This window comes from Salvelinus alpinus, chromosome 13 (assembly GCF_045679555.1).
Source record: "Salvelinus alpinus chromosome 13, SLU_Salpinus.1, whole genome shotgun sequence".
Taxonomy (NCBI): domain Eukaryota; kingdom Metazoa; phylum Chordata; class Actinopteri; order Salmoniformes; family Salmonidae; genus Salvelinus; species Salvelinus alpinus.
The window spans coordinates 1,659,569-1,680,613 of NC_092098.1; the positions used below are offsets into that span (position 1 = coordinate 1,659,569).

The following is a 21,045-nucleotide window of genomic DNA, read 5'->3' on the forward strand; positions in this document are numbered from 1 at the left end:
GGTTCTTAAAATGTAACATACAGGATTAAAAAATTAAAAATCAAGCCGCTGGAAGCCAGTGGGCCATTCTAGCTGTTTCGGCTAATACAACATTTATTTTTCATAAAATGTATTTCATACATTTTAGAATAACGCTGTAATGTAACAAAATGTGTAAAAAGTCAAGGGGTCTGAGTACTTTCCGAATGCACTATATATAATGAAGGTAGACTAATTTATTTTTTGAACAACATTTATTATCATTTTCAGCATTATGCAAGACAAATTATTTTGTTTACCATAATAATCTATTATTCATTAAACAATTATCATATTGTCACCATCTCTTTTGAAGCCTACATATGAGCTATAATGAGCTATAAAGGCCTATAACTAGTGCTGCGTTTTTACGTTCTGGACCGTTCAAATGAACGGAAACGGTGCTGTACTGAACGACCAGTTGAAAAACGGGGAGGGGTTGTGGGTTGGGGAACACTGTCAGCATGGCCACTGTCCTTTAAACAAGCCACTCGTTGCTTCAAGCCACACCCACCAAACGGGAGCAAACGTACCTCAAAGTTTGTTCAAGAACGTGCAACAACGTTTTGAGGAAACGTGTCGTTCAGTACAAACTGTTACGCAACATAGTAAACGTGAAATCGAACTGAACGCACCTATAAAAAGCCAACTGCGTGGAAAATGAAAGGGGGAATTCTGGGAGGTGAAGTATTTTGGTGTAAGGTGTGGTTTAGAGCAGGCGGCGGTGCTTTCCAGAAGGCGTTCATAAATACCCTGAACAAGAGTGGAAGGACGGATAAACAGCAAAACATTGATTGGTTAAACACACACATAATATTCTACCAGCCCCCCACAAGACGAATTAGATGAAGCTGGGGGCGCGTTTAGTCAACAACTCCATCACCCGAATGTCTCCGTATTCATAGAGGGTGGTTTCCCAATTCCTAGGAGTCATTTCATTGGACAAGGCCGGGGATTCCTCTTCTACCATTGCATGAGCGATATTTCGGTCACAGTGTGGTACTGTCTCGTGTGTTGGGGTACTCACTTATTAGAAAGGTAAGTGCTATTCCGAATCATTGGGACGTCCACACCCTATACGCTACCCATAATTTTAACCCCAACATTTACCCTAACCCTAAAATTAACCGTAATCCTTACCAGTTAGGGTGAACCTCATCAGATTTCAAATTCAATGGGGTGACGTCAGAGTTGTACATCCCACGGATCCCGTATAGCAATGACACGGATGCATATTGAAAAGCCCTTTGCTGTAGCTGGAGAGTGGAAGGTAGGGTTTCTTCTTCGGTTAATTTCTAAACTAGTTATGTTATAGACGAACACTTATGAGGGACAGTGTTTAATTTGAGTAGGCTAGAAAAAAACACATTTTATGATCAGAGATGTGTCGTATAATGGTAGAGAGAGAGAGAGAATGAGAGTAAAGGGACAGCCAGACAGTCAGCAATGGTCTGCCTTTCCAGAAAAAATGACTGTAAATCAACAAGGGTCTTTATGAATATTTCATTTTATATTATGGCAGCAAGAGCAGAGGGATCTTTGGCTGAGGTCACGACAATCACACATTTTTCAAGTCATGTTTTTTCTTCAAATGTCATTCTTTAGATTATTTACATTCTTGTTGAATATTACAAATGTCAAAATATCAAAATATATCCTCCCCTCATTTTACATGGTAGCCTACTATTTGAGATTGTGGATGTGCAAACTGAGGCCGGGGTATGCTTGTAAGGGCTTGCCTTGCAAGCATCTGTGCTGTTGGTCTACAGGAGGCTGGAGAGAGTTGTTGTACAGGGCTCGTTTATCTGTATGGCAGATGGTTCGTGCGATCTACCGTGTGTGCTGCTTGCGCTCATATATCTCCGTTTTCTACAACAGATTACAATTTAATATTCCATCTCCACACGCGCCTTCTCGAAATTATTTAATTTTGGCAGCATCCAGAATGGGGGTTGGGGGTTACGTTGCCTCTCACGCGACTCCTAGGCTACAACATGGTGATCCATTTATACAAGCATATACATCCCTATTATAGAGAGCATGTTCCTCCACCATGCATTATTGAAACTCGGTGTCTTTGCCAGAAATACACGTCAGAACCATTTTATGGGTGGGCTACTGTATGACATCACGCCCAGCGTAGAAATACTGCTGGACCCATCATTGATTGAAGAGGTGGAGGTGGAGGGGGATGACATTCCTAAAAAGCAACTGTTCACAATCGCAAACATTTTTATCATGAGGCAATTTGCAACGTTATTATTTCTCAACACAATACTTTATGATTTTGTAAGGCATTTAATATCAAGATCATAGTAGTAGCCTGTTGTTATTTTATCATAAACATTTTTATCATGAGGCAATTTGCAACGTTATTATTTCTCAACACAATACTTTATGATTTTGTAAGGCATTTAATATCAAGATCATAGTAGTAGCCTGTTGTTATTTTATCATAAACATTAGGAAAAAGGCTGAATTTCTCATTGTATTTTATCAGGGTACACTGTGCTCCTCTTTCCTCTTCTCTCCTCCCACAGGTTAGAAAGTCTTGGTCTGAGTAGCAGGGTGGTAGGATGGCGGAAGGTAAGAACATAGCATGGCCTGCTCCTCTGGATCTCCTATGGCTAATCTGTTCATTGTAACAACTGTATTATAACCTGTATCATAAGTGTTAGAACTGTACTATAACTATACGAAAACAGTATTGCATTATTGTATACGTGGTTTGTATATGTACAGTGCAGTCAGAAAGTATTCAGACCCCTTGACTTTTTTCCACATTTTGTTACGTTACAGCCTTGTTCTAAAATGGATTACGTTTGGGTTTTTTTCCTCATCAATCTACACACAATACCCCATAATGATGAAGCAAAAACACGTCAACAGTGAAGAGACGACTCCGGGATGCTGGCCTTCTAGGCAGAGTTGCAAAGAAAAAGCCATATCTCAGACTGGACAATAAAAAGAAAAGATTAAGATGGGGAAAAGAACACAGACACTGGACAGAGGAACTCTGCCTTGAAGGCCAGCAGCCCGGAGTCGCCTCTTCACTGTTGACGTTGAGACTGGTGTTTTGCGGGTACTATTTAATGAAGCTGCCAGTTGAGGCGTCTGTTTCACAAACAAAGACACTCTAATGTACTTGTCCTCTTGCTCAGTTGTGCACCGGGGCCTCCCACTCCCCTTTCTATTCTGGTTAGAGCCAGTTTGCGCTGTTCTGTGAAGGAAGTAGTACACAGCGTTGTACCAGATCTTCAGTTTCTTGGCAATTTCTCGCATGGAACAGCCTTAATCTCTCAGAAAAAGAATAGACTGACGAGTTTCAGAAGAAAGTGCTTTGTTTCTGGACGTTTTGAGCCTGTAATCGAACCCATAAGTGCTGATGCTCCAGATACTCAACTAGTCTAAAGAAGCCAGTTTTATTGCTTCTTTAATCAGAACAACAGTTTTCAGCTGTGCTAACATAATTACAAAAGAGTTTTCTAATGATCAATTAGCCTTTTAAAATGATAAACTTGGTTTAGCTAACACAACGTGCCATTGGAACAAAGGAGTGAGGGTTGCTGATAATGGGCCTCTGTACACCTATGTAGATATTCCATTAAAAAATCAACCGTTTCCAGCAACAATAGTCATTTACAACATTAACAATGTCTACACTGTATTTCTGATCAATTTTATGTTATTTTAATGGACAAAAAATGTGCTTTTCTTTCAAAAACAAGGACATTTCTAAGTGACCCCAAACTTTTGAACGGTAGTGTAAGTATTCAGTCCCTTTACTCAGTACTTTATTGAAGCACCTTTAGCAGCGATTACAGTCTCAAGTCTTCTTGCGTATGAGCTACAAGCTTGGCACACCTGCATTTGGGGAGTGTCTCCCATTCTTCTCTGCAGATCCTCTCAAGCTCTGTCAGGTTGGATGGGGAGCGTCGCTGCACAGCTATTTTCAGGTCTTTCCAGAGATGTTCGACCGGGTTCAAGTCAAGGACATCCAGAGACTTGTCCTGAAATCACTCCTGCGCTGTCTTGGCTGTGTGCTTAGGGTTGTTGACCTGTTGGAAGGTGAACCTTCGCCCCAGTCTGAGGTCCTGAGCGCCCTGGAGCAGGTTTTCATCAAGGATCTCTTTGTACTTTGCTCTGTTCATCTTTCCCTTGATCCTGACTAGTCTCCCAGTCCCTGACGCTGAAAAACATCCCCACAGCATGATGCTGCCACCACCGTACTTCACTATAGGGATGGTGCCAGGTTTCCTCCAGACGTGACACTGGCATTCAGGTCAAAGAGTTTAATCTTGGTTTCATCAGATCAGAGAATCTTGTTTTTCATGGTCTGAGAGTCTTTAGGTGCATTTTGGCAAACCAAGCAGGCTGTCGTGTGCCTTTTAGGGCTTCCATCTGGCCACTCTACCATAAAGGCCTGATTGATGGAGTGCTGCAGAGATGGTTGTCCTTCTGGAAGGTTCTCCCATCTCCACAGGGGAACTCTGGAGCTCTGTCAGAGTTTCCATCAGGTTCTTGGTCACCTCACTGACCAAGGCCCTTCTCCCCCAATTACTCAGTTTGGCTGGGCGGCCAGCTCTAGGAAGAGTTTTGGTGGTTCCAAACTTCTTCCATTAAAGAATGATAGAGGCCACTGTGTTCTTGGGCACCTTCAATACTGCAGACATTTTTTGGTACCCTTCCCCAGATCTGTGCCTCGACACAATCCTGTCTCGGAGCTCTACGGACAATTCCTTCGACCTCATGGCTTGGTCTTTGCTCTGATATGCACTGTCAGCTGTGGGACCTTATATAGACAGGTGTGTGTCTTTCTAAATCATGTCCAATCAATTGAATTTACCACAGGTGGACTCCAATCAAGTTGTAGAAACATCTCAAGGATGATCAATGGAAACAGGATGCACCTGAGCTAAATTTTGAGTCTCATAGCAAAGGGTCTGAATACTAATGTAAATAAGGAAAAATTTCATTTGTAAAAATGTAAAAAAAATACATTTTTCACTTTGTCATTATAGGGTATTGTGTGTAGATTGATGAGCATTTTTTTTAATTTAATCCATTTTAGATTAAGTATGTAATTTAACAAAATGTGGAAAATTGAAGGGGTCTGAATACTTTCCGAATGCGTTGTATCAGTTGTTCTCTCTGTGTGCCTCCCAAATGGCACCCTAGTCCCTGTATAGCGCTCTACTTTTGACCAAAGCCCCATAGGGAATGGGTTGCCATTTGGGACACAGCCTTTGGGACACAGCCCATTGGAAAGGGAACACTGTGTGTGTGTGTGTGTGTGTGTGTGTGTGTGTGTGTGTGTGTGTGTGTGTGTGTGTGTGTGGGTGTGGGTGTGTGTGTGTGTGTGTGTGGGTGGGTGTATTCAACAGAATGTGTGAGTGGGTGGGTGTATTCAACAGAATGTGTGAATACATTAGAATAGATAACCAAGGTCAACCAGCCACAGGTCACCTTCTCGAAGCTGCAGCTCTCCTCCACGCAGAGTGAGTGTGTATGTGTTTGTGTGTGTGTTTGTGTCATGCTATTTCATGTTCTCCTCGCTGTGAGTCAGTTGCATTCCTAGATGGGAAGGATGCTCACAAACACACACACGCTTACGCTCCAATCTTTCTCTCTGTAGCGTTCCTAGATGGGAAGGATGCTCACTCTCTCCTCAAGCGCTTCCCCCGAGCCAACAGTTTCCTGGAGGAGTTCAGACAGGGTAACATCGAACGGGAGTGTGTGGAGGAGAGCTGCAGCTTCGAGGAGGCCAATGAAGTGTTCGAGAACAAAGAGAGAACAGTAAATGATATCACACTCCTCTTTAGATACACAGATTTATTGATGACTGGGCTGAATAATTGAGTTCTGGTTATTGAGTTTTGGTTATACATGTATGTGCCCATACATGTATGTTATAACAAACGTCTCTCCTCTCCTCCTCTTCCCCCTCTCTCCTCACTTCTCTCCTCTTCTGTCCTCTCTTCTGTCCTCTCTACTCCTCTTCTACACCCTCTCCTCTTCTCCTTGCCTCCCCTATCCTATCCTCTCCTCTCTTCCCCCCTCTCCTCTTCTCCTCCCCTCTCCTCGCAGGTTGACGGTTATTGTCATGAATCTGAGCAAATAATTACAGTTGAAGTCGGAAGTTTACATACACCTTAGCCAAATACATTTAAACTTAGTTTTTCACAATTCCTGAAATTTATCCTAGTAAAAATAAGTTGGGTGAATTTTGGCCCATTCCTCCTGCCAGAGCTGGTGTAACTGAGTCAGCTTTGTAGGCCTCCTTGCTCGCACACGCTTTTTCAGTTCTGCCCACAAATTTTCTATGGGATTGAGGTCAGGGCTTTGTGATGGCCTCTCCAATACCTTGACTTTCATGTCCTTAAGCCATTCCACAACTTTGGAAGTATGCTTGGGGTCATTGTCCATTTAGAAGACCCATTTGCGACCAGGCTTTAACTTCCTGACTGATGTCTTGAGATGTTGCTTCAATATATCCACATCATTTTCCTACCTCATGATGCCATCTATTTTGTGAAGTGCACCAGTTCCTCCTGCAGCAAAGCACCCCCACAGCATGATGCTGCCACCCCCATGCTTTACGGTTGGGATGGTGTTCTTCGGCTTTCAAGCCTCCCCATTTTTCCTCCAAACATAACGATGGTCATTATGGCCAAACAGTGCTGTTTTTGTTTCATCAGACCAGAGGACATTTCTCAAAAAATTACGATCTTTGTCCCCATGTGCAGTTGCAAACCGTAGTCTGGCTTTTTTATGGCAGTTTTGGAGCAGTGGCTTCTTCCTTGCTGAGCGGCCTTTCAGGTTATGTTGATATGGGACTTGTTTTACTGTGGATATAGATACTTTTGTACCTGTTTCCTCCAGGACCTCCACAAGGTCCTTTGCTGTTGTTCTGGGATTGATTTGCACTTTTCACACCAAAGTGCGTTCATCTCTAGGAGACAGAACGTGTCTTCTTCCTGAGCGGTATGACGGCTGCGTGGTCACATGGTGTTTATACTTGTGTAATATTGTTTGTACAGATTAACATAGTACCTTCAGGCGTTTGGAGATTGCTCCCAAGGATGAACCAGACTTGTGGAGGTCTACAATTTTTTATCTGAGGTCTTGGCTGATTTCTTTTGATTTTCCCATGATGTCAAGCAAAGTGGCACTGAGTTTGAAGGTAGGCCTTGAAATGCATCCACAGGTACACCTCCAATTGACTCAAATTATGTCAATTAGCCCATCAGAAGCTTCAGAAGCTTATGTCAATTAGCCCATGACATCATTTTCTGGAATTTTCCAAGCTGTTTAAAGGTACAGGCAACTTAGTGTATGTAAACTTCTGACCCACTGGAATTGTGATACAGTGAATTATAAGTGAAATAATCTGTCTGTAAACAATTGTTGGAAAAATGACTTGTGTCATGCACAAAGTAGATGTCCTAACCGAATTTCCAAAACTATAGTTTGTTAACAAGAAATGCGTGGAGTGGTTGAAAAACAAGTTTTAATGTCTCCAACCTAAGTGTATGTAACTTCCGACTTCAACTGTATTATTACTTAACTGTTTCCACAGCCATTCTTTAGTTTGCTCAACTTTTTGGTCCAACTGTTAACTGATAAAATTATTATTATTACTTAACTGTTTCCAATGCCTTTCTTTAGTTTATTCAACTTTTTGGTCCAACTGTTAACGGATCAAATAATTATTGTTGTCCCAAACTTGACTCCAATACAGTACCAGCAGCGTATGTGATGAGTCAAAAGAGACTAGTGCAAAAAGGGTCAATGTAGATTTCCGGGTAGTTATTGGTTAACTATTTAACTAACAACCTATTGGTTCACAGCATTCCATTCTTCCAGCTACGCCACCATGTCTGTGTCAATAACTGGTTTCACCTCTATATACCTCTTCGCACAGGACTAGTATTACTATAGAACATCGGTTATGTAATTATTACCCCAGCACGTCTGTTTTTCCAGTGGATGATTCAGACAGGATTAATATAACTATAGAACATTGGTTATGTAATTATTACCCAAGCATGTCCGTTTTTCCAGTTGATGATTCAGACAGGACTAGTATTACTATAGAACATCGGTTATGTAATTATTACCCCAGCACGTCTGTTTTTCCAGTGGATGATTCAGACAGGATTAATATAACTATAGAACATTGGTTATGTAATTATTACCCAAGCATGTCCGTTTTTCCAGTTGATGATTCAGACAGGACTAGTATTACTATAGAACATCGGTTATGTAATTATTACTCCAGCACGTCTGTTTTTCCAGTGGATGATTCAGACAGGACTAGTATTACTATAGGACATCTGTTGTGTAATTATTACCCCAGCATGTCTTTTTTTCCAGTGGATGTTTCAGACAGGACTAGTATTACTATAGAACATCGGTTATCCAATTTTTACCCCAGCACGTCTGTTTTTCCAGTGGGTGATTAAGACAGGACTAGTATTACTATAGAACATCTGTTATGTAATTATTACCCCAGCATGTCTTTTTTTCCAGTGGATGATTCAGACAGTACTAGTATTACTATAGAACATCGGTTATCCAATTATTACTCCAGCACGTCTGTTTTTCCAGTGGGTGATTCAGACAGGACTAGTATTACTATAGAACATCTGTTATGTAATTATTACCCCAGCATGTCTTTTTTTCCAGTGGATGATTCAGACAGTACTAGTATTACTATAGAACATCGGTTATCCAATTATTACTCCAGCACGTCTGTTTTTCCAGTGGAGGATTCAGACAGGACTAGTATTACTATAGAACATCTGTTATGTAATTATTACCCCAGCATGTCTTTTTCTCCAGTGGATGATTCATACAGTACTAGTATTACTATAGAACATCGGTTATCCAATTATTACTCCAGCATGTCTGTTTTTACAGTGGATGATTCGTACAGGACTAGTATTACTATAGAACATCGGTTATGTAATTATTACCCCAGCATGTCTGTTTTTCCAGTGGATGATTCAGACAGGACTGGTATTACTATAGATCATTGGTTATGTAATTATTACCCCAGCATTACTGTTTTTCCAGTGGAGGATTCAGACAGGACTAGTATTACTATAGGACATCTGTTATGTAATTATTACCCCAGCATTACTGTTTTTCCAGTGGATGATTCAGACAGGACTAGTATTACTATAGAACATCGGTTATCCAATTATTACTCCAGCATGTCTGTTTTTACAGTGGATGATTCGTACAGGACTAGTATTACTATAGAACATCGGTTATGTAATTATTACCCCAGCATGTCTGTTTTTCCAGTGGATGATTCAGACAGGACTGGTATTACTATAGATCATTGGTTATGTAATTATTACCCCAGCATTACTGTTTTTCCAGTGGAGGATTCAGACAGGACTAGTATTACTATAGGACATCTGTTATGTAATTATTACCCCAGCATTTCTGTTTTTCCAGTGGATGGTTCAGACAGGACTAGTATTACTATATAACATCTGTTATGTAATTATTAACCTAGCATGTCTGTTTTTCCAGTGGTTGATTCAGACAGGACTAGTATAACTATAGAACATTGGTTATGTAATTATTACCCCATTATGTCTGTTTTTCCGGTGGATGATTCAGACAGGACTAGTATTACTATAGGACACCTGTTATGTAATTATTACCGGCGCATTACTGTTTTTCCAAGGGATGATTCAGACAGGACTAGTATTACTATAGAACATCGGTTATGTAATTATTACCCCAGCATGTCTGTTTTTCCTGTGGATGATTCGTACAGGACTAGTATTACTACAGAACATTGGTTATGTAATTATTACTTCAGCATGTCTGTTTTTCCAGTGGATTATTCAGACAGGACTAGTATAACTATAGAACATCGGCTATGTAATTATTACCCCAGCATGTCTGTTTTTCCAGTGGATGATTCGTACAGGACTGGTATTACTATAGAACATTGGTTATGTAATCATTACCACAGCATCTCTGTTTTCCCAGTGGATGATTCAGACAGGACTAGTATAACTACAGAACATCGGTTATGTAATTATTACCGGCGCATTACTGTTTTTCCAAGGGATGATTCAGACAGGACTAATATTACTATAGGATATCTGTTATGCAATTATTACCCCAGCATGTCTTTTTTTCCAGTGGATGTTTCAGACAGGATTAGTATTACTATAGAACATCGGTTATACAATTTTTACCCCAGCACGTCTGTTTTTCCAGTGGGTGATTCAGACAGGACTAGTATTACTATAGAACATCTGTTATGTAATTATTACCCCAGCATGTCTTTTTTTCCAGTGGATGATTCAGACAGTACTAGTATTACTATAGAACATCGGTTATCCAATTATTACTCCAGCACGTCTGTTTTTCCAGTGGGTGATTCAGACAGGACTAGTATTACTATAGAACATCGGTTATGTAATTATTACCCCAGCATGTCTGTTTTTCCAGTGGATGATTCAGACAGGACTGGTATTACTATAGATCATTGGTTATGTAATTATTACCCCAGCATTACTGTTTTTCCAGTGGAGGATTCAGACAGGACTAGTATTACTATAGAATATCGGTAATGTAATTATTACCCCAGCATTACTGTTTTTCCAGTGGAGGATTCAGACAGGACTAGTATTACTATAGAATATCGGTAATGTAATTATTACCCCAGCATTACTGTTTTTCCAGTGGATGATTCAGACAGTACTAGTATTACTATAGAACATCGGTTATCCAATTATTACTCCAGCACGTCTGTTTTTCCAGTGGGTGATTCAGACAGGACTAGTATTACTATAGAACATCGGATATGTAATTATTACCCCAGCATGTCTGTTTTTCCAGTGGATGATTCAGACAGGACTGGTATTACTATAGATCATTGGTTATGTAATTATTACCCCAATATTACTGTTTTTCCAGTGGAGGATTCAGACAGGACTAGTATTACTATAGAATATCGGTAATGTAATTATTACCCCAGCATGTCTGTTTTTCCAGTGGATGATTTGACCAAACTGCCCCTGTAAAAAATGTTTTTCCTTTTTCAAAATTGACCGATATGACGGAGTGAAGATATTTCAAATGTTTATGGATTGCCTAGTATTGGCCTAATGGCTTTCAGTTTGGAGAAAGACATAATGCATATCAATAAGAACCATGAACTGTAACCTATGCAGACATTTAAATTCTTGACGTATTTTGCAATTGATCAATTCATTGGCACAATATCGTCCACTTCATCTTTTAAAAGAGAAGTTTGGCACCAGGAAAGTTGATATGTGACAAAGCTTATCATTCATGTGTAGGCTATGTGCATAGCACTTTGTTTTAAGCGCCAATTTGTTCCCATGTTTTTACCCAAACTGGGTGCAGCACCTGTTAAACTCTGTAATATCCCTCAAAACACAGGGATGACGATTTGCACGGGCTAAGTATTATCAGAGGAACCTGGGAGTTTGCCAAAAAACAGTAGGATTTTAGGGCTGGGATAATAACCTTCCTGCCAAGTAAAAACGACTGACATGGCAGATTCGGACGGGACTAAAATGATGGATGTGGTGATTTGGGCTCGTGCACATAATTTCATTACCTGAGCTCCCCCAGTAAAACTTATCCCATCCCAATAGGACTTTAAGGTTGTATTTTGCACTTTAAAGTACATCTCAGAGCTAAGGTATACTTTTACGTGCAACGTGTAGCCATACAGGTGAAATCAGTTATTGACACAGATGTAGCAGGTGTAGCACAGGTGTAGCAGGAAGATTGGAATGCTGTGAACCAGTAGGTTGTCAGTTCAAATCCCAGGTATAGACATGCTGGACATGAATTACTGTATAAACGATCATGTGCAATGTAATCATGTACTGTATGTGAACTATGTACAGTACATGTAAGTTTGAAGAAGTTGTATGTGAAAATCACTGTGTTTAACTAGTTCCACAACCTTTTTTTCGGTAAGATGTCCCAGAAATAATTTCAAGTTGAATGAACATATGAGACACTTTGAGCAAACACGTTTTAATTTGACAGAGTTTTTTGGCAAATGTTGTCACATTTTTTTTAAGTTCAGGTAACACTTTGACCAAAACGTTGAGTAAACAAAAAAAAACACTTACTTAATAATATTTAGGTGAAACAATTGTTATTATTTTTTACAGTGTAGATGGGCCAGCTGCAAAATCAAAATTGGCTATATCGTAAAAATTCATGAAAACAGAAATTCGCTTTTTGGTCTTAATAAATGCCAACCTGCCTCTACTCTCCACCAGATGGAGTTCTGGAAGACTCGCAGTGTGTACACGGTGAGCAGCCACGAGCAGACCAGGGACGGCCGTTCAGAGGGCCACCTCTACATGGTGGTTCCCCTGCTGGGCGTGGCTCTCCTCCTCCTCATCGCCCTCTTCCTCATCTGGAGGTGCCAGCTGCAGAAGGCCACACGGCGGAGGCCCGCCTACACCCAGAACCGCTACATGAACAACCGCAACACCCGCAGCCTGCCGCGCATCCTGGTCCACCGGGACACGCCGGCCCACTCCGAGACCCCCTTATCCAGGCCCACAGTGGTGGTGAGTGGGGTGGAGAGAGTAGTAGGAGGAGGAAGTGGAGGAGGGTCGCTGGTTTGCGCCGCAAACGTTCCCCAAGAACCCCATTCCCACCCTCAGAACACTCGCTCCGCCCTGTACGTCCAGGATCCGTCTGTGTCAGTAGCGTCGCGTCTCTCCGGTGCCACACCTCCTCCTTCCTACGAGGAGGTGACAGGACACCTGGAGAGCAGCAGCGACGAGGTGTCGGCGCCGTACAGCGACCCTCCGCCCAAATATGAGGAGATTGTCAAGGAGAAGTAAGCAGAGGGAGGGAGAGAGGGATGGAGGGAGGCTGGGCCAGGGGCCATATTGTCAGATCCATCCCTCCCTCCATTGTTCTTGTCTCTGGTCTGAGGGGCTGGCAAACTGCTAGCTATCCGTGGGAAAGAATGCACTGTGGTATCTACTATCTCGGAGCACTTGCTGTATCTATCGCTGACTGACTACAGTACAAGGTTTGGAACGACGATGATCTGTGCTACACTGTGTTTCCTTCTTGAGTTATCTATCTTGCCAATGCCTGGGGCCTGGCGGTCTGTTTTGATTTGGCGTTGTTGTTATGCGTCAGCGTTTCTCACTGTACTCTGAATGTGGTGGTCCTTGTTTACTAGTGCGTATGACTCTGCAGTGAAGCGCTATATCCATAATAACTGTATATTTATACCGTATACTTTTCCACCTTTCTCTCATCACACCAGCTGTAGCTAGTCACTTGGCGAAATGCAATCCCTGCGTCGACACTGCCTGCCCCCCCCCCTAAACACTGAAGAAAAGACACCAGTTCCCGGACACCCTGAGGCACACCTTTAAATGTGCCAGCCATCCCAAATGGTGCCCTATTCCCTACATAGTGTACTCACTACTTTTGACCAGGGCCATTTGGGACGTGGGTGTGAGAGGAATGGAACCTTGCCAAGTCACCCTGCATCCCCCTGAGAGGAAGAGACTACTGTGTGGATGAAGGAAGTGAGGAAGCTTCCAAGCCCTCAGTGGTACTTCTTCCTCACCAGAGTTGTGCCGTGACTCGTGACGAAGGAGAGTTGATTTGCCAAATGTGCACTGCTGATTACGTGTACTGCCGTCTGAACACACAAAATGAAAGGGAAAAAGTATATTCTTTCATTTGTTGAAAGTAGTATGGTTTAACAGACAGAAACAGTAGCCGGTGCTTGTGGACTATGGGACTATAGGACTATCTTATCATGAAGAGGATGCAGCCAGACACAGCGGATTCGTTGGGATCCTCAGTGTTTCTCCTCTTTGCCTGAATCCAACGTCAAGGCCGTCTTTCTCCACATACATCCTCTGGTCATGGAAGGGCCTTGAATTAAGAGGAAACGGATGCACTCCAAGTGTATGGTGGGAAGAACACGCATACTATCTCAAAATGTCAATCAGGTATTTGAGGTTTTGGCTAATTAGAAAATCATTGAATGACCTGATAATCTTACACACACAAACAAAGACACACAGGTACGCACACACGCACACACGCACACACGCACACACACACACACACACACACACACACACACACACACACACACACACACACACACACACACACACACACATAGGTATGCACGCACACACACACACACACACACACGCACGCACGCACGCACACACACACACACACATACACACACACACACACACACACACACACACACAGGTATGCACGCACACACACACACACACACACACACAGGTACACACACACACACACACACACACACACACACACACACACACACACACACACACACACACACACACACACACACACACACACACACACACACACACACACACACACACACACACACACACACACACAGGAAGCACAATCAGTAGCTCTGACAACATTCCAGTCAACCCTCAGCCTATCCCTCTCAAAGCTGCAGAGTGAATTTTACAATGCTGGCTTCAGTACTGCTGTGCTATAACTGTTTACAATTGCTACTTTTTAAAATCTCGTTTGAATAGATGCGTAAGAAATCTCTAGACTAGTGAGCAATCCATGGTCGGGTACAGTACATCACCATCATGACATGCTAGCTGAATGGTACAAATGCTTTTCTTCTCTTTAGTCTATTCTTGTTTTGTTGTTTGCCTTTTGACTGCTTTTTCACTTGTGGCTCGTTTCGCTGGTGTTCAGACCTTGTTCAACCAGCCATCCACCAACCAGGACATGCAACAGAAGTCGTGTTTCAGAATCAGCTCAGGTTGCCAGCAGTAACCGTCTCTATGTTATATACTAATCACTGCCAATGGCTTGACCAAATGGGATCGCAAGATAACTCTGACTTGTACTGCAATACCTGGAGTTCCTGTTTTTTACACAGGGGAGAGAGAAAAGGAACGACCAAGGGCAGAGAGAGAGGGAGTGGGAGATGCCCTCTGGCCTGTCTGGGGCCTTATCCTCAAGGTTAGCAATGTTAGCGTCTGGCCTGGGCCCTGTCTGGTCTGCAGTTTTCCATCCTAGTGGAAGGGAAAGAGGAAAGGGAAGGAGGGATGACAAAACACTAGGGCTACTGCAGGGAAGGGAAGGAGGGATGGACACAGGGCTGCTGCAATGGTCCTTCCCTTTGTAGAGGAGCTGGATGCTGGCTGCTGCTGATGATGCGAGCGCTGTCTGTTTCTGTCTGCTGACTGGTTCCTAGTGTCCCCGGGGTCTCGAGGCTCTTTATACGGACATCTATTCTACAGTTTGTGCTGATTTATATTAGTGGAATGAACAGTGTGTGCGTGCGCGTGTGTGCACCTGTATTTGTGCCCAAACTCTCCTCAAAAATTCACTTCGCTAAAGAATGAAATACCCCACAAAAAACAATTGGTCATGTTCTTTACTATATCTATATATTCATGCATGTACATGTGTGCGTCCGGAAAGTATTCAGACCCCTTGACTTTTTCCACATTTTGTTACTGTTACAGCCTTATTCTAAAATGGATTCCCCTCAGCAATCTACACACAATACCCCATAATGACATGCTGTGGGGATGTTTTTCAGCGGCAGGGACTGGGAGACTAGTCAGGATCAAGGGAAAGATGAACAGAGCAAAGTACAGGGAGATCCTTGATGAAAACCTGCTCCAGAGCGCTCAGGACCTCAGACTGGGGCGAAGGTTCACCTTCCAACAGGTCAACGACCCTAAGCACACAGCCAAGACAACGCAAGAGTGATTTCAGGACAAGTCTCTGAATGTCCTTGAGTGGCCAAGTCAGAGCCCGGACTTGAACCTGATCGAACATTTCTGGAAAGACCTGAAAATAGCTGTGCAGCGACGCTCCCCATCCAACCTGACAGAGCTTGAGAGGATCTGCAGAGAAGAATGGGAGAAACTCCCCAAATACAGGTGTGCCCAGCTTGTAGCATCATACCCAAGAAGAATTGAGGTTGTAATTGCTGCCAAAGGTGCTTCAACAAATTACTGAGTAAAAGGTCTGGATACTTATGTAAATGTCATATTTCAGTTTTTTATTTTTAAAACATTTTAATTGAACCTGTTTTTGCTTTGTCATTATGGATTATTGTGTGTAGATTGATGAGGGGGAAAAAACGATTTAATCCATTTTAGAATGAGGCTGTAACGTAACAAAATGTGGAAAAAGTCAAGGGGTCTGAGTACTTTTCGAATGCACTGTAGATATATACAGTGGGGAGAACAAGTATTTGATACACTGCCGATTTTGCAGGTTTTCCTACTTACAAAGCATGTAGAGGTCTGTAATTTTTATCATAGGTACACTTCAACTGTGAGAGACGGAATCTAAAACAAAAATCCAGAAAATTACATTGTATGATTTTTAAGTAATTAATTTGCATTTTATTGCATGACATAAGTATTTGATCACCTACCAACCAGTAAGAATTCCGGCTCTCACAGACCTGTTAGGTTTTCTTTAAGAAGCCCTCCTGTTCTCCACTCATTACCTGTATTAACTGCACCTGTTTGAACTCGTTACCTGTATAAAAGACACCTGTCCACACACTCAATCAAACAGACTCCAACCTCTCCACAATGGCCAAGACCAGAGAGCTGTGTAAGGACATCAGGGATAAATTGTAGACCTGCACAAGGCTGGGATGGGCTACAGGACAATAGGCAAGCAGCTTGGTGAGAAGGCAACAACTGTTGGCGCAATTATTAGAAAATGGAAGAAGTTCAAGATGACGGTCAATCACCCTCGGCCTGGGGCTCCATGCAAGATCTCACCTCGTGGGGCATCAATGATCATGAGGAAGGTGAGCGATCAGCCCAGAACTACACGGCAGTACCTGGTCAATGACCTGAAGAGAGCTGGGACCACAGTCTCAAAGAAAACCATTAGTAACACACTACGCCGTCATGGATTAAAATCCTGCAGCGCACGCAAGGTCCCCCTGCTCAAGCCAGCGCATGTCCAGGCCCGTCTGAAGTTTGCCAATGACCATCTGGATGATCCAGAGGAGGAATGGGAGAAGGTCATGTGGTCTGATGAGACAAAAATAGAGCTTTTTGGTCTAAACTCCACTCGCCATGTTTGGAGGAAGAAGAAGGATGAGTACAACCCCAAGAACACCATCCCAACCGTGAAGCATGGAGGTGGAAACATCATTTTTTGTGGATGCTTTTCTGCAAAGGGGACAGGATGACTGCACCGTATTGAGGGGAGGATGGATGGGGCCATGTATCACGAGATCTTGGCCAACAACCTCCTTCCCTCAGTAAGAGCATTGAAGATGGGTCGTGGCTGGGTCTTCCAGCATGACAACGACCTGAAAGACACAGCCAGGGCAACTAAGGAGTGGCTCCGTAAGAAGCATCTCAAGGTCCTGGAGTGGCCTAGCCAGTCTCCAGACCTGAACCCAATAGAAAATCTTTGGAGGGAGCTGAAAGTCCGTATTGCCCAGCGACAGCCCCGAAACCTGAAGGATCTGGAGAAGGTCTGTATGGAGGAGTGGGCCAAAATCCCTGCTGCAGTGTGTGCAAACCTGGTCAAGAACTACAGGAAACGTATGATCTCTGTAATTGCAAACAAAGGTTTCTGTACCAAATATTAAGTTCTGCTTTTCTGATGTATCAAATACTTATGTCATGCAATAAAATGCAAATTAATTACTTACAAATCATACAATGTGATTTTCTGGATTTTTGTTTTAGATTCTGTCTCTCACAGTTGAAGTGTACCTATGATACAAATTACAGACCTCTACATGCTTTGTAAGTAGGAAAACCTGCAAAATCGGCAGTGTATCAAATACTTGTTCTCCCCACTGTATATGGCACACTACGGTTGATGTTTTCTAATGGTTTTTAATGGCTGCATGAATATCTGATCATTTTTGTCAATGACTTGAGTTCAACACTATGTCTACATCCCAAATGGCACTCTATTCCCGATGAAGTGCACTTCTTTTGACCAGAGGCCTATGTGCCCTGGTCAAAAGTAGTGCACTATATAGGGAATAGGGTGCCATCTGGGACGAAGCCTACATCACTAGTTTAGAAGTGACTGCGCTTGTGATGCTGTTCAACGTTTAGAAAAGACGAACCTTGAAGGCTCACAAATAGGGGCCAGAAGTTGAACCTGTTTAGAAAAACCCTTGGCTCTATTCATGATCATGCCTCGCGAAAGAACTGTGAGCACAGTGAGATGAACATTGGTTTACAGTGGTGGTACATTAACCTGAATGCTGGTCTGTTTGTGCTATCTTGCCAACTCCTGTCACTCATTGTCATGCCTAACATTGACTTCACAACGACAGCAGTGGAGTTGGCAAGAGCACAAACAGATCTGGGATCAGGCCAATGCTACAGGGAGTTCATTACAAATATGTATATTTAAAAAAAAACACTGCTTGCTGCTCTCAACTGTTACATACATCAGTCAACAGCTGCATTTCTAACCTTTACCACGAGCGGGATGAAAAACATCTGACCCTGTATCAGTGTTTAACAGCTGTCTCTCCCTACTGTGCATACATGAGGGTTACAAGTGAGAGTCGCTTCGATAGGTCTCCTAGTCTAATGAACCTTGGACAATCCAGGCCTCATCAACATTCAGTTAGTTCAGATACAGTAACATAAGCCATAGCCTGGCCTCCCACTCTGTTACAGTTTATTTCCCCCAGTTATCATGAAGAAACCACTGAAATGTTAGAAATGTCCAAATACTCATTCTCTTGTTCCTGGATGTCCATTGAATGGGTTCAGCCTGACAAATGCTTTATTAATACTCACGTGTCTTTGACCAACGTACCATCTCTGGGTCACTGGCCCTATGCTTTGGTCCAGTTACACGTGGCCTTCTTCGACAAGGCTTGCTGCATGTAACACCCTGGACCAGAGCAACTCTGGTCTATGCTTCCTCTTGGTTCTGTCTGGTTGTGGACATACTGGGCTTTCTGGATGTCAAATGTCACCCTATTCCCTATGTGGTGCACTTCTTTGGACCAGGACCCATAGGGATCTGGCAATAAGTCGTGGACTATGTAGGGAATAGGGGGCCATTTGGGACGCAGGCCTGCATGTGGGTCAGTGTGAGAGTCGGAGGAGAGGGTGATGTGAAGGGGGCGCTGGGTGTCTCTCATCTTATGACAGACCCAGTGGAATTGCTGGTGGTCCTAATGGAATACAGCAGAGTTGAAATAGGTTGCCGTTAACCCAATTTCAAACACAAACCATGTGGTTGTACTACTGCCTGTCATTTTCTATGTATTATAAAGGTGGTGGGGGTGCAACAAACATAAATTCAGTCAGCTACGGTCATATTTTGGTATAGTTAAGTTGACAACAATGTACACAATATAACAATGTATACAATATTACGTATCTTCACCTGTCTCTTCATGTTTCAATTGGGGTGAAACATGTAATATACACTGTGTACAAAACATTAGGAACACCTTCCTAATATTGAGTTGCACTCCCTTTCGCCCTCAGAACAACCTCAATCCGTCGGGGCATGGACTCTGCAAGGTGTCGAAAGCGTTCCGCGGGGATGCTGGCCCATGTTGACTCCAACATGTTGCGTCAAGTTGGTTGGTTACACACACAGGGAACTGTTGAGCGTGAAAAACCCTGCAGCATAGCAGTTCTTTACACACTGAAACCGGTGCGCCTCGCACCTACTGCCACACCCCGTTATAAGGTACTTCAATCTTTTGTCTTGCCCATTCACCCTCTGAATGACACACATACACAATCCATGTCCCAGTAGTCTCAAGGCTTAAAAATCCTTCTTTAACCCGTCTACTCCCCTTCATTTACACTGATTTGAAGTGGATTTAACAAGTGACATCAATAAGGGATCATAGCTGTCACCTGGATTCACCTGGTCAGTCTATGTCATGGAAAGAGGAGGTGTTCCTAATGTTTTGTACACTCAGTGTAAATATCATGCAATTGCAAAGTGAGGTCAGAGAAGTATGTTTTTTTTTTAGACCTATTTTTAGCGACCAGAAAAGACGTCCAACAACCAAAATATGACGTCTTTCCCAGATGTCTTCATTACCTTGTTGTAATCAGGTTATCTTTATAACCAGAAAACCAGTTTTCAATTTCAAATGTTGCCCACTGGGTAAGTAGGCTAATGTATCTATGTCAGATTGTGGATGGTGGGGTGGGGTGGGGTGGGGGGTCTGTCCCAAATAGGTCCCAAATGGGTGCCATGTGGCTCAGTATGGCACTTCCCATGGGGGACCAGTATAAAAATGTAAGTCACTCTGGATAAGAGCGTCTGCTAAATGACTAACATGTAAATGTATTCCCTTTAAAATGCACTACTTTTGAAAAAGTATTCCGAATGTGTCCCAAATGGCACCCTATGGGACCTGGTCAAATGTAGGTCTAGTGCACTAAATGTGGAATCGGGTGCCATTAGGGACTCCCTCTGTCACTAAATCCTCTTTATCACAGTGGATGGATAACCTCATCACTCGATAGTCACACACACCATACCGTACTAAGTGCCAATTTCTCTCTTTCTCTTGTTTGTAAAGCACTGATGCTGAATTACTTTGTGAATATATTAAAGTGCATTTATCCATACTCGTTTTCTCTCTCTGTGCCTCTGTTGTGTCTGTGATTGGTTTTGTATGAGTCAGATGATCAGATTATTTGATTAGGAGATGTCTTTGCAATGAGATAAGATGTGTCATCTACATGGCACATTGAAGGATGTGTGGCTAGGTAGCCTGGTTAAGGCTGACTGAAAGCTGTACTTATCATTGGGCAGTCTGGTTAAAGTCTGGTTAAAGCAGTGTATGTCACCAAGGGGCCGGTGCTGGAAGGCTGTAACTGCACTTTGGCTCCATCTGCTGGGCAAACAGAGGAGTGGGTCACTGCGATGGATCAAAGAGTGAATGAACATTACAAGGTAATAAAGCATGAGAAGGTCAAATCCCTTTTATTAAATATTCCT

At 42.7% G+C, this 21,045-nt stretch overlaps 1 protein-coding gene across 2 annotated transcripts; it reads left to right on the plus strand.

Annotated features, from left to right (window-relative positions):
* Nucleotides 1-728: 728 nt before the first annotated feature.
* On the plus strand, nucleotides 729-20,672 carry LOC139536799 (transmembrane gamma-carboxyglutamic acid protein 3-like). 2 transcript variants are annotated; one of them, XM_071337430.1, is made up of 4 exons: nucleotides 729-1,056; nucleotides 2,559-2,604; nucleotides 5,654-5,814; nucleotides 12,318-20,672. In XM_071337430.1, the coding sequence occupies exons 2-4, from the start codon at nucleotides 2,595-2,597 to the stop codon at nucleotides 12,891-12,893; spliced, it is 747 nt and encodes a 248-aa protein (XP_071193531.1). In that variant the 5' UTR covers nucleotides 729-1,056; nucleotides 2,559-2,594; the 3' UTR covers nucleotides 12,894-20,672. The 2 variants fall into 2 exon arrangements, with proteins under 2 accessions (XP_071193531.1, XP_071193529.1); XM_071337428.1 differs by lacking the exon at nucleotides 729-1,056 and adding an exon at nucleotides 1,064-1,288.
* The last annotated feature ends 373 nt before the right edge of the window (nucleotides 20,673-21,045 follow it).

Bases quoted from the DNA above. Each gene is read 5' to 3' on its own strand.
- LOC139536799 (XM_071337430.1), top strand. The intron at 5,815-12,317 runs GTAAATGATATC...ACTCTCCACCAG, and splicing joins TCGAGAACAAAGAGAGAACA to ATGGAGTTCTGGAAGACTCG.